Genomic DNA, 14,780 nt, shown 5'->3' on the forward strand with positions numbered 1-14,780 from the left:
TACGGAAGCAACACATAAACAATGAACAATTCACACAGTGGAAATTGGAAATTGATAAAAATGGTTTCAAAAAGAATAATATAAAAGTAATATTAATTTCATCCAAGAATGGTCGCATATATCATTAGGATTCTGTTTAATTGTCATTAATGACACCAACTTGTCATCTACATTGGTAAATCAGAGATAAACGTCGTAATGTAACTAAACATCAGTAAGTAAAATATATTGGGATTCTAAAATATAAAGAATAGAGAAAGAATAGTGAGTAAGAAAGATAAAATGTAAAGCAAAGTGACATAATAATTTAAAGAATACAGAAATAAACAACACCCCTAATCCGGACCCTCATGGTATACACGAGAATCTGGATGGAAACGCAGAATATAGAATAAAAGATAAGGACAGTAGAGAGTGATGCATTGCTAAAAAAAAAGAGAGAAAAAATAATAATTAAAGTTTAAGAATACAGACATGAAACACCCCTGTGTGTTGAAACAGTAACGGATTGCGATGTACTCATATTGGTGAAAAATGCTAGAAGTTTACATGCGGACAACTACAGTTTTCCTCTGCAGCTATGTAGAAAGGAACTAAACGGAATAAAATGAATTAAAACTTAAGATAACCAAATGCTACTTTCTGCATTAGCTCCTTTCCATTTACTTCTTTACAATGATTTATAAACAACATATGATTAAGTAATAGAAAAAAAAAAGATCCAATTGGATGATGCTGACGAATTAGGGTTTAACGTCCAGTGACAAATATCATGTGCATATGAGAACGAATATACGTTATATGCACCCTGTTTTGTATTAGAAAGACACTTTCAGTCGGATTTGAGAACGTGTTACTTTGAACAGACACAAAAATTAAGGCTGATTCACGTTATATTACAATTATGAAATATTTACTAATGTCAATTTATTTTTTAGAACCAAAGTACTATTTTGTGTCCTTTAAATGATATGTAAAATTGTTTGTTTCACCTTTTATTAGAAAAAAATTGATATACGTATAAGCATAGATACTACATACTGCGACGCCTTTTAGTTTTACTGAAAACTGCGCAGACTATTAAAAGTTTTTACAGGTGGAAAATGTTCCATGATAGATATCATTTTGTCAGACATTTTTCTATTTTTGATTTGGTTCTTATAATATGCCAAAAATCTGTATATTTAATAGAGTTTAACATTAAATTGTGCTTTTTACTCATAACAGACGTGTAACCAACCCGATTAACAGACCAATCGCCCATATAGCCACATACTCAATATAGATTAACCGACCAATCTCTCGGTTAGCCGAGTGTCGGTCGTGTTATAGTCTAAAATTGTCTTGGTAGTGGGACAGTTGACAAACAACTTCTGACTCGACATATACATAATTTTATATTGTTCAAATTTGGTTCAGTCACTTTTGTCTTTCTAGATCTATGAAATAATAAAAAAAAAAATACCAACCAAACAAACAAACGGGATATGAAGTATCAGTCCTTAACAAAAAAAGATCAATACATTCACAGAAAAAAAACATACAACCAAGGGAAAGTGTTTTAATTGTTATTCCTCATCTCAAAGTCACAGTGATAATGTGTTGATAATACGTCAGGAAAAGCAAACTTGAGTATGAAGATTACAATGAGACATTTTGATAACAAGCTTCTGGTATTTTTTTTTTTAATTTTAGTTTCTTGTGTATAATTTGGAGTTTAGAATCTAATGAGTCTTATTTAGACGAAACATGTACTAAATTATAATCCTGGTACCTTTGATAACTATTTGTTTAGGGGCCAGCTGCATTGAAGACCTATTGGTGACCTTCTGCAGTTGTCTGTTCTATTGTCGGGATGTTGTCTCTTGACACATTCCCCATTTCCATTCTCAATTTTATCTTAAACAGGATAACAGAATAACTAAAATTGTCGGACTAATTAATTTAAGCTATTAATATTGAGTGGGATCAGAGACATATAATTGTAATTATGTCTCTGGTGGGATGGTTAACTTTCAATTTCATATCTTGAAAATCTGGATTTTTAAATGAATATGCCATCAAAATACCTACAGGTTTCTTCTATAATGAAGTTTTCAAGAAAATAAAAATATGCTGAAATCAGCACAAAGAACATCAACTAATTACAATTACCTAAAGAGAACATCTTTTTATTTGTATAAAAAGAACAGTTGGTTGACTTTCCTAATCCCGTCAAGATCACTATAATGGCTCTCATTAATTCTAAAAAGTGATAAAGATCGACTAACTCTATCGTTTACAGCAGCAAACAGAGGATGGTTCATATACAGTTTGTTAGATAGATATAAGAAGATGTGGTGTGAGTGCCAATGAGACAATTAACTCTCCATCCAAATAACAATTTAAATAATTAAACCATTATAGGTCATTGTACGGCCTTCAACACGGAGCCTTGGCTCACACCGAACAACAAGCTATAAAGAGCCCCAAAATTACTAGTGTAAAACCATTCAAACGAGAAAACCAACGGTCTAACCTATAAAAAAAAACGAGAAACGAGAAACCCGTATAAATTACATAAACAAATGACAACTACTGTACATCAGATTCCTGACTTAGATGCATTAGTCGTCTAAATACAGACTTTTGCGTTTAATCAACACATAAAGAAGAATAAAAAATAAAGTGTAAATTGACCATTTATGAAAAAGAAGATGTGGTATGATTGTAATGAGACAACTCTCCACAAGAGACCAAATGACACAGAAATTAATTTCTTGATATTTCTTTTCTCCAGAAATGTATTTGAATTGGTAATAACTGAAAATCCGTAATGGCCTTGATTATTCACAATGGCCCTGTTTATTCATATTCATATGAGCCCTGTTTACTCATAATGGTCCTGTATTATTGCTTTGTTAGTCTGTAATAGACCAATTTTGCTTTTATTAATTAAGGGACAGTTTAATACATAATGCACTTAACTGGTTAATAGACATAATTAAAGAGGTCAATAATTGTGTATTGAACTCTGTTAAAAGTTGTGTAATGATTGTCCGCTTAATGGTATAATTCAAAGGTTTCAATCTGAAAAAAAAATACATCTTGTGTTCATTCTCTGCCTACAAACTTGTAAACGAAGTGTGAATCTAGAATTTGTATTTTGATAAGATTTATAAAAATCAATTTAAAATCACGTTTGTTTCACATTTTTCTATAAATAGGACATGTGTCACATATCAGTGGTTTCACATAAAGCGCTGATTCAAATTTTGTCGACCTTTGAAATGCCTCTGGTACTCATAATTCTAGTTATTCACACTTTCAAAACCTCTAAGCTGAAGTGGGGCAACCCGGTATTATCGTCAAAGGTTTGACCAATTTATCCCTATATCCCTGTTATAAAATATTTTAAATACTCACTCAGCCAGAATGGGCTAACAAAACACCATCACCTACACCAATTAAATCTAATTATACAGCAAGTCAAAAATTTGGTATGAGGATTGGTATGAGATTTTAATGTTTTATTAAAGGAAAGCAGAACAACTAATTCTCCTGAGTAATTCACAAGTGTGTGAAAATAGGTAGCTAGCATTGTTTATTTAGGGAAAAAATCTAGATTATACTTATGAAAAATATATGATTTAAATATTTGCGGGTATCTTTATCAGAGACATGTCTCTGTCAAGGTTTCAAGGTAATCGAAAAATACTGAAATTGGTCAAAAATCGTCATTTTATTAAAATTCGACGTATTTCAATATTTTATATAGCTAATGTGTTTCAAATATGTACAATTTTCTTGCATTTTCGTTTGACTAGTCACAATAAAGTGGTTATATACCAAGAGCAAGGCAACCCCAAATCATTTATAATTTGTCAGGACCATCAAATCCAAATCCATTTCGAATTTTTACTGATTTCACTTTCGTGTTTATATTGTGCACTTTGATAAGCAGATTTGTTAAATGTTCCCAGACGATACCGGTAACTTACATGTTGGTATATCTGTACAAATGCTTTCAAAATGTGGAAATGTTTTTCTAGACTTACTTATTTAATCCTCTTCGTGTGCATTTGCACATGAGGCCACCACTTTCTAGACTACTTAAACAATAATCATTTTGAATTTGACGGATTTCACTTTTTTTTCAGAGTATGGTCACTTTGTAAATAGGAAAACAGCCATATTGTTTTGTTTCCAGACCATAGCTTCAGAAACCTCTATAAAATCAATCAAAATTTTTAAAAAAGTTGATAGAGACCAATAAACAACAAGAGTGCACATAATAAAATGTCTCGCCTACTAGTCTTTACTTATTATGATTGAATTTCATAATATACATCGAACACAGTTCGACTACTAGTATTGCTTATAGCATCTGAGAAACAGATTTAAAAAAATTGAATTGGACCAATGTACCATAAAAATGAGGCCAATGCAAGATAATCCTTGCCAATCTGGCAGACTACGTGAAATTATTATATACCTTGAACATACTTGACCTATTACTTATAGTATCACAGAAGCAGAACCATTTAACATCAATATTCACCAATGAACAATGAAAATGAGGTCAAGGTCAGATAAATTCTGCCAGACAGACGTGTTAACCAACAGTTATTCCATAAGCCAATCATGGTTGACCTATTGCTTAAAATATCGGATTAACATAAACAATAAAAACTTAACATTAACTACTAAGCCATGAAAACGAGGTCAAGGTCGGACGAAACTTGCCAGACAGATGTGTACTCCGAGATCTGTATGTGTTCTTTCTTGTTGTTGGGATGTGCAAATACCCTCCAATATCCATTCTGTTTTTGTTAGATGTATTTCTATTTGTATTCATCAGTCCAGATAGTTAAACCTTTTACAACTGAATTGTATACTAGTAATTCATTCCTATGTTGTACTATTACGCCAAGGTAAGAAGTTAGGGGAGGGTTTTGGGACCATGCAAATATGTTTAACCCGCCATTTTCTGTATGGATATGCCTGTCCTAAGTCAGGAGCTTATAATTCAGTGTTTGTTGTTGTTACATATTTTTTTTTTTAAAGAATCTTTTTGTACATAAATAAGGCAGTAAGTTTTCTCATTTGAATTGTTTTGCATTTGTCATTTCAGAGCATTTTATAGCGGACTATAACTGTCTTCACGAGGAACTGTTAAATCTAGAGGCTCGGAGCTCAATTTTTAAAATTTTTTAGTTAGATTCTATTGGCCAGTAGATGATTTTAACAGGCCAGAGAGAAATTTTACAAGTCTGGGTTGCCTGGGCTGCCATTCAGCGTGAAGACTGACTATACAGTATTTGCTTTGCTTATTGTTGAAGGCCCTATATTTGTTAATATCTGCATCATTTGGTCTCTTGTGAAGAGTTATCTCATTGGCAATCACACCATGTCTTCCTTTTTTATATGTACACCAAGAGTCAGCTGATCCTTGGCTAAAATAATCTTAGAAACAAACCAAAGAACTTTACATTGATCAATGTGCATCGAAAATAAGGCTACGGTAAAATAAAACCTGCCATGCTGACATATACACCTTGCAATCATTCCACACACTAAATATAGTTGACCTTTTGCTAATAGTATCCAAGATAAGGACTTGATACTTGATACAAAAACTTAACCTTGATCACTGATCCATGAAATCTTGATCTTGTTATACCGGTAATCCAATATTCCAAATATAGTTAATCTATTTCTCATAATAATTGAGTATTTTGCTGAAAAGAAACAAGAAAGAATTTGCTTTTTAAGCAGTCATTTAAACATGCATTTGTAGTTGACGCTGTTACATGGTTGTAATCCCATGTTTTGCATTCTGCAGATGAGACAAAAATCACACAGATTAAGTGTCTCTTCTAAAATAAGAAAATACTATTTTATTTGTATCTGTATGATTTTTGCAATACTGGAGTTCTGTTGATGTGCAAAATAACTTGATTGCTGGTGCATAGATGACATATATGGTGTTGCAATATTGTCCATAGCAGCTTGTAGTGGATGGATGGTTCATGTTCAGTTTATTTAATGCATTGACTGGCTAAATAAAGGATATTTATAACAGAACTTTTGACCTAGCCAATTCTATCAGAAAATAAACTGAAACTACTCCTGCCAACACTACATTTGTCTATTGGTGAGAGCCATGTGTCACACGAACACATTCTATATTTAGTTTTCTGCACAATGATCTTCAATTTTTTTCTGTCAGTTTTTAGGAACTGACTTCTGGATGGTTTGATTTCAATTTGAAATGATTACAGCAGCAAGGCTATTAGTTTTCTAATTTGAGTAATTTCACATTTTTTCATGTAGGCACATTTTTCATAACTGCCTAAATATGAATTCTCTCATTCCATTCTCAATTTCATCTCATTAATGAAGATACTCTTATTGTTTTTATCCTCGTAATTTAGACTCTAATGAAGAGTTGTCTCATTGGGAATTAAGCCCCATCTCCATATTTTCATATAAACTATAAAATTTTTGGTCTTGCATTGCAGAGATCTATACCTCAAGTTCTTGGTCATCCCTCCTCTTTATTAATAGTAATCAATATCACACCAATTAAATACACTGTTGATGTGACTCTTATTACTAGACCTTCACCATATAGAATTTTAAAAACTGTCACTCTAGGGTGGCACTAAAGAATTCAATATCATCTCTGTAAAGGGAGGTAATTATATTGAAATAAGGGTTTATTTTTTTTTAATGAAAATACACATTCATACTTCTAACATATGTCTTTCGTCTATTACTTATGTATCATGTAAATAAATATAAAATTCATCTGTAACTGTCCATTATCAAGTACCATCAAGCAGGTCCTCCTCTCTGCAAAATAAAAATGAACTGTAACTGAAGTAAAATCTTAAAGTGTGATATGTAGCTGTCATAGTGTCTAAATTTAAATACTGTAAACTAAAAATTGTTGCATGCATTTATTATTTCGATTTTATGTAAATTAAATGAATTATTTCTGAATTAATAGAAGCAGTTGTGCAAGGCATTTTTTTTTTATCATTCATGAATTGTTAGAAATGTTTTCCATTAACAATCATATGCTTTTCTGGTACCGTTTTTTCATATTTTTAGTGATTACCAATTTATAAAAAAAAAATGCAATGTTGACATGTAATTTTTAAAAATGTGTAATTCTTCTATGGACAATGTTTGAACACTTCTATATCTAAATAATATAATTTAAAAGGTAAAATCTATGCTTTGGACTGAGAAACCCAAAAAATCCTGAAAATAAAAAAATATAAAATAGTTCCAATGTTCCCTGCTGTGCACATATTTCATATGTCCAAGGTGAAAGCTTGAGTGCAAATGCAATGCAATTTCTGATATAATTAATATTTCCAAGGGGCACAACTGTTTTGAAAATATTTTATCTGCACTAATTTTACAAATTGTCTATAACATGCCAATATAAACTTTTGATATAAATTTGATAAAAATCTGTCAAAAATTGTACACTTTAAAGTGCTTACAATGCAATTTTCCATATAAATAATATTTCCAAGGAGCATAATGTTATTTTTTTTTAATAATTTAGTGACACTGATTTTCAAACCTGTTTCAGAAAATTCTGATAACAAACCTGATACAATTTTTATAAAAATTTGCCAAAAATTTACATGCAAGAGACGAACATGACTGGAGCTTAATATTTAGGTTATTTCTAATAAAACCTTAAAAATAAACTTTTTTTGATTTACAGTACTATTTAGAATTACTGAATTTGATGTGACCATGAATTCCAATTTTCATGGATTTCATAGTAATAGATGAATAACAAGTTCAAACATTTAAAGAATTAAAAAAATCTGTAGGGGTATATATATGCAAATGTATGCAAAATCATGAAGTTCAATATCAACAAAAAATGGAATCTATAAAAATTAATGAATCCACAGTGTCAAGACTAAATCTTTGTTAAAAAAAAATAATAGAAACCTCACAATGCTCAAACAACTTCATTACCTCAATATATTCCATTTCCTCTTGGCTTATTGGTTTTCTTTGATACCGGAGTGGTAATTCAGAAAAGTCTATCACAGGTCCTTGTGAGGATGACCTACTAGCTGTTGGAGAGGTTGATGTCTGTGTAACAGAAGATAATACTGGTGCTTCAGGTTTGAAGGAAAAATCTGCTAAAGACCAAAAAATATCAATTAAAAATATATATCATATACCTTGGGCTATAGTTAAATTAGAGAACGAAAACGAAAAATTCAGCAATTTTTCCATTTGTAAAGGGTCATAGCTCTAGAATGGTAAAAGTGCAGCCACCAAAATTCAAACTTGACCTGTGTTTTGTGGTAATTAGCATTGTGTATAAGTTACATAACATTTGGTTGAGGCAAACTAAAGTTGGAGAATGGAAACCAATTTTGGGAAATACATACAGACGAGGGTAAAACTTAATACCCCCTCCGCTAACTATATGTCATGTCAGCTGCCACTAATTAAGACATATTTCTTATCACAAGAGGTAGTCCCAACAACTGTTGACCCATGGCTCAAGCTTGTCTGGTAAAACAGTCGTTGGAGGTCACAGTGTTCTCGGACTACACAAGGGGTTGCAAAGATAGATATAAGAAGATGTGGTATGAGTGTAATACTGACACAACCCTCCATCCAAGTCACTATTTGTTATAAGTAAACCATGAATCTCCCAGATGACCTTCATCAAGTAAAATTGAGAAAGGAAATGGTGAATATGTCAAAGCGACAACCACCCGACCATAGAGCAAACAACAGCCGAAGGCAACCAATGGGTCTTCAATGTAGCGAGAATTCCCGCACCCGTAGGTGTCCTTCAGCTGGCCCCTAAAATATGCATAATAGTACAGTGATAATGGACGTCATACTAAACTCCGAATTATACACAAGAAACTAAAAGTGCATGCTTTTTTTAAATATTGAATTGATAAAGGTTTCATAAGGGCCCTTTTTATAATGATATTCCATATTGGTCTTGCTCTCTGTCTGCAGTATAAATTTGGAACACAATTTATCATGAATTTGCTACATCACTAAAGCATAATGATTAATTCTACCCTTATTGTTAACATCAAAGTCTGTAACAAATGTATAGTACATTGTATACTTAAAAAAGCTATATCGTATACATGTATATAATGTCTCTAGTCAGTCTAGTAAAAACAGATTAAAATTGTGTTTGTTTAATTGTCTCAGTAAACTCAGTACTATTCTTATTTCCAATGTGTAGGATAAATAGAAGCTTCAAGGATTCTGTATTGCTCACCTGGTATTTTTACAAAAAATTAATCAAATCATCATAAAATGCAACAAGAATATTTCTGTTGAATGCCATATTTGGAAAACAGAATTTTCTATGGGACTGGATTAAATTGAGGCAAAATAAAGTATTCTTCAATAAAAGAAAAAATGTTTGGGTTTTCCAAGGAACATATGTGTCTGTCATCTGGTGTCTCTGAATATTATGCGTAAACAGAAATGTCAAATAGATATAGGAAGATGTGATGTGAGTGCCAATGAGACAACTCTCCATCCAAATAACAATTCATAAAAGTAAACCATTATAGGTCAATGTACAGCCTTCAACACAGAGCCTTGGTTCACACTGAACAATAAGCTATAAAGAGCCCCAAAATTACTAGTGTAAAACCATTCAAACGGGAAAACCAATGGTCTAATCTATATAAAAAACAAGAAACGAGAAACACGTATAAATTACAAGAAACACGTATAAATTACAAGAAACACGTATAAATTACATAAACAAACGACAACTACTGTACATCAGATTCCTGACTTAGAACAGGTGCAAAGTCTGCAAATTTGAATAGCGTTCACAACTATGTGTCCTTCAAAAGAATTTCAACAAATTTGGTTGATAAAGTTACCAAGCAATTTTTAAGGTGTTAGAGATTAACCGAGTAAAACTGATGAAGACACAGGACTGCGGAAGTGATCCCTATGTGTCACTCTTGAAATAGCTAAGAACTGTCAGGTTTCACAATAAAGAGATTATGCTGACATGAGCTAACAAAAAAATATCTATGAATATTGTAACTTACAAAGGTACATGAAATAGAAATTTAAAGGTAAATAATGGTGAATTTATATACTTCATAGATGAAATTTTTGTTAACTTGAAGCCACAAAAAACGATTCTCACAAATTCAAAATTTAATAGAGACAATAACACCAAATGTTAATTCCTATATAAAACATTGATCTTTCTTTCAGTATATGCCAATAATCTAAGAACTTGCCACATAAACCATGTATATATCTGTAATGTATATATCTGTAAACAAATACATACCTTTATTTCTAGATGGAAATTTTATTTTTGGCACATGTGGAGCAACAGCCTGAAAAAAATAAAACTTATATAAATATGAAACACATGAAAATTTATCATTTCTGAACATAGAACATAGCTTATTTTTCTGTACAGCATAATTTGCCTGTTCTAGGATCTAAATTTACAAAAGTTCATATAAACATATGACAATGATTTCATGAACATGTTTCTGAAATAAATTTTCCATTATTTTAAATTCTATTGATATATGGAACATTGTATTGTATTTTCATCTAGATCGTATTATTAAATGTAACTCATATTCACTAGAACATGTGTACAATTCTTGTAATCCAAACAACCTTTTACAACTAATTTTTATTGTTTGTTCATATGTTGTGTATATCACTCAATAATTTTTTTTAGAGGAAAGTTCTGCACAAAAAATTTGTGAAGTTTCTTGAAACACAGAAAGTTCTTTATTGGCTATCTATATATAAGACTTGCTACACTAAAAAGCAAATAATATATAAATCTCTTTTAAATATTTTTCTTGAAGGGACAAAATTGACTTCTGTCTAGATCTGTTCAACTAGGAACGACTTGTGTCAGATTGACTTGGCACAGGAAGGATATGAAACCAGGGTAAAAACAGAGACATATAATACAATTATATTATTATATCATATTGTATTATATGTCTCAGGTAAAAATAAACTTAATACCTGTAATTTGGCATTGCACAAGGTCATGTTTTTCCTCAACTGTTTATAACGTCTTTTCACTAATTTAAATCCATTGGATGTTGGATGTGAACTGATTGATTATTAAGTCTAAGATGCATGTTTTTTATTATTAGTTGATGGGATTTGTATTTGTATCCATCTGATGAGTTAAGCTTTTTTTCAACTGATTTTTATAGTTTGTTCTTATTTTGTACTACCTGTAGCTGCTACACAACTGTCCCAGGTTAGGGGTTGGTTGTGATCCCACTAACCTGTTTAACCCCACCACATTCTGTAAGTATTGTCCTGAGTCAGGAGCCTTTAATTCAGTGGTAATGTGTATTGATGTTTTTTGTTCATTTTTTTGGACATAGATTAGGCCCTTAGTTTTCTCATTTGAGTTGTTTTCTATTTTAAAGCTGAATATGATGTACATTGCAGGGTTCTCGCTAAAGATTTTTGAAGGCGAGTCCAGGAACTCGTCATTTTTGGCCATGATGAGTCCAACAGCAATAAGAAAATATGCAATATAAAGTAATATTTTAGTCTCCATTTCCTAACAGAGCAATGAAATGACATTAGATTCAGATCACTTTTAAACTTTTGCTATAACATGATGATCTTTGTGTTTTAACTGTGTTCAGTTTATACCAAATATTTCAATCTTGATGCTTCTGTGATGTTTTGAAAATGGTGAGTCCAGACAGATTTTTATGAGTCCAGGACTCATGGACTCGCCTTAGTGAGAACCCTGCATTGTATGGGCTTTGCTCATGGTTGAAGGCCGTACAGTGACCAATAGTTGTCATTTCAGTTTCTTTCCGTCTCTTTAGGAGAGTTGTCTCATTAGCAATCATACCATATCTTCTTTTTTTATATTGAAGTTGGTCTATGTGCATGATGACATACACCTTATTGCTATTCCCGGCTGACTCGGCTACATGAACTTTTGACGTAACGTTATACATCAATCACTTTTCCATTGTGGCGTCAATTATTTTGTTTTAATGACATCAAAATTGTACGGGAACCTGTGTGATATCCAGTTCTGGCGGACAAATAGTGATAAGGTGTATTGAATGAGAGGTTGATGTATGACCTTCTCTATATAAACTATATTTCAAAATAGGTCAATGATTGAAGTGCCTTGATACAGTCAAAGACTTTGGATTACTTACTTACACTTCTATTGAATTATGAAAGAACCATCTATTTGATTTGTAATGTTACAACGAATTTACATTGTTTTGATTTGCATTTGTCCTACCATATGCATGTGGAAGTTTGTGATTGTTTCAACTTAATTTCAAGGTTCGGGTTTATTCTAAATTATAAGTTTTCTTAAACAACACATTGCATTGTTAATTCATGGCTGTATTTTGTGATGTAAAACATATTAAACGGTGTATATTTGATGCAAACCCTGACTGTCCTTGCAATTGTCGCCATTTGTTGACAGACGAATCAGTAAAAGAGAGCAATTAATAGGGGCGATAATCGGAATTCCCGCGAAAAATATTCACTTTTCCAATATTCAAGTTATAGCTTTTCTGAAAAAGCTAGTCGGGTCTCAAGTCATAAGTATGAAAATGGAAATTGTTTTTGTATTGTAATTTAATTCATTCAGAATTAAAGCTTTGTACATAAATTGTAACAGATTATTAGTATTAAAAGTCTAGGACAAATTTATTAAATATTGGCAATAATTTCATAGAAAACAGAAAATCACTGAAGTGCCATGACCTTCGAACGTCTTCATTAAAGTTGACTATTCTGTGTTGAAAACGTATGAAGCAAAAATACATGACGTATCATCTCGCTTAAGATTCTATTATTTTTATATATTCACGCTTCAAGTAGGAAAAACAATTTTTCCTGAAAGTACCTGACGACACACTTTACAGATGGATCTTTAAAATGCACGAACTTATTGATTACATTATTTTTTAACTTTCAAAAATTTCACCTGACAACTGATCAAATATAGTTTTTAGTTCACTAATTGCAGAAAAGTATAGCAGACAATGCTCAATAGCCAATAGATACATTGTTTTTAAAACACAACTGGCGTACAAGGCCGGCCATGATCGGTATGACATTATGGTGCTATGTGGACACATTTGTCGGTTTGCAAGCACTTTATTGATCTTTATTGGCACATTTGTCCCTACACTGCCTTTGACGATTGTAAAAATCAGCTGTTGTAATAGGGGATATTATTTTTTCCTCATAACCCATGCCATAAATCGACTGAATCTTTAAGGTTTAATATGGGAACATTATTCATTTATGTAAATAAGCTAGAATCCTTTTTAGAACAGTCTATTGAACTGAGGATAGGGTACTCTTGAAATATTTACTTGTATTATGTATATTAATGATCTTGTTATTTTATTTTTTATTTTGCAAACATTCCTGATTTTGGACGTGTAGAAGTGCTGTTGTAACTTTCTCACTCACTAAGGTACTAACGCTTACGGGACTTAATAGTTTAGACTCGTCTTTTCGAAAGGACACGTTATCTTGCCTGAAAACAATTGTTTGATCAGTTGATGACTGAAACTCTTTCTGATGATGAAGGAGTAACTCATGTTTAACTGGTTATAAGATGTCAGAGAATACACAGACCAAGGCTGGGGACCTAAGAGTCCACCGTTTATCCCTGGATGATGGATCATCGTAAACACAGGGCCCCTTGTGTATACTTCCCTGGGTTATACAAGGTAAATTATTTTCAATAAATGTATTTCAAGTCTTAAAAAAATAATAGGCTGGAGATCTAAAAAGTTTTCAAGAAAATTCAAGATGGACATAACAACTTGTAGACTTTGATTTAGATACCTATTACAATATGATACTAAGTTTAATATATTCCACTTAAGAAACCAATAAAATCAAACAATTGTGAAGTATTTAATTTGTCATGTGAAATCTTTAAATTAACTGGGTATTTGTTTTAAAAAAAACAGCTAATCATGTTGAATCAAATTTGTACCGACATGTTGCATTTTTGTTCGTGTTTAAAGGGGCATAAGCAAAAGATACATTTTTTGTTTTGTTCAATCATTATTTGAAGTGAAATAATTAAATAATAATTCGTCTTAAGCAGACAGTCTGGTTATTTTTTTCAAAATAAGCCAAGAAACATCGCTGATGAATTATCCACTTGCAAATGAATAATTCGTCCTCATTGAATCCGTATATTCATGTGACCTTCAATCTTACCCCTTAGCTTGGGATGGGTTAGGCATGTATTCATCTATGTCAAAATTGAAAGCAAAACAAAAATGAACCATTTTGTTGACTTATTCGATCCACAAAAATATCTTATACAGGTAAAAACGATAATAAACAGACTTGTCAACCTACTATGTAAAATCAAACAGACAGAAAATCTTATTGCATGTGTTCACAATATATCTATGTTTATATCGGAGTATATGACCGTCGGCAGCCTTTGGAGGCAATTTCGATGGTTATTTAGATGACGTCTAGACAATGATACACCTGAAATACTGAGAAATATTATCGAGTCTATGCATTGTTAATTGTTTATTTTAGACTTTTTGTATTTAATTTTACATTTTAATAGTATGTTATGAATCAAATATGAGAATTTGAGTCAAATCGGTGAACATGAGACTTGACAGCTAATGTCCCTTTTAACTTTAAACATTTAATAGATACAGATTTTTTCTTTTGACTTGTCTGTCTTTGATGTTTCTTAGTTTTGATACCCATCTTAA

General features: G+C 31.7%; 1 protein-coding gene across 2 annotated transcripts; it reads right to left on the reverse strand.

Annotated features, from left to right (window-relative positions):
* Positions 1–6,694: 6,694 nt before the first annotated feature.
* Positions 6,695–12,537, reverse strand: LOC139520132 (alpha-ketoglutarate dehydrogenase component 4-like). 2 transcript variants are annotated; one of them, XM_071312595.1, is made up of 4 exons: positions 12,457–12,537; positions 10,328–10,376; positions 7,993–8,159; positions 6,695–6,837 (listed from the first exon to the last, which is right to left on the reverse strand). In XM_071312595.1, the coding sequence occupies exons 1-4, from the start codon at positions 12,481–12,483 to the stop codon at positions 6,820–6,822; spliced, it is 261 nt and encodes an 86-aa protein (XP_071168696.1). In that variant the 5' UTR covers positions 12,484–12,537; the 3' UTR covers positions 6,695–6,819. The 2 variants fall into 2 exon arrangements, with proteins under 2 accessions (XP_071168696.1, XP_071168695.1); XM_071312594.1 differs by having other exon boundaries at positions 7,993–8,162.
* Positions 12,538–14,780: the final 2,243 nt, after the last annotated feature.

The sequence above is a fragment of the Mytilus edulis genome, chromosome 4 (assembly GCF_963676685.1).
Source record: "Mytilus edulis chromosome 4, xbMytEdul2.2, whole genome shotgun sequence".
NCBI classification, from domain to species: domain Eukaryota; kingdom Metazoa; phylum Mollusca; class Bivalvia; order Mytilida; family Mytilidae; genus Mytilus; species Mytilus edulis.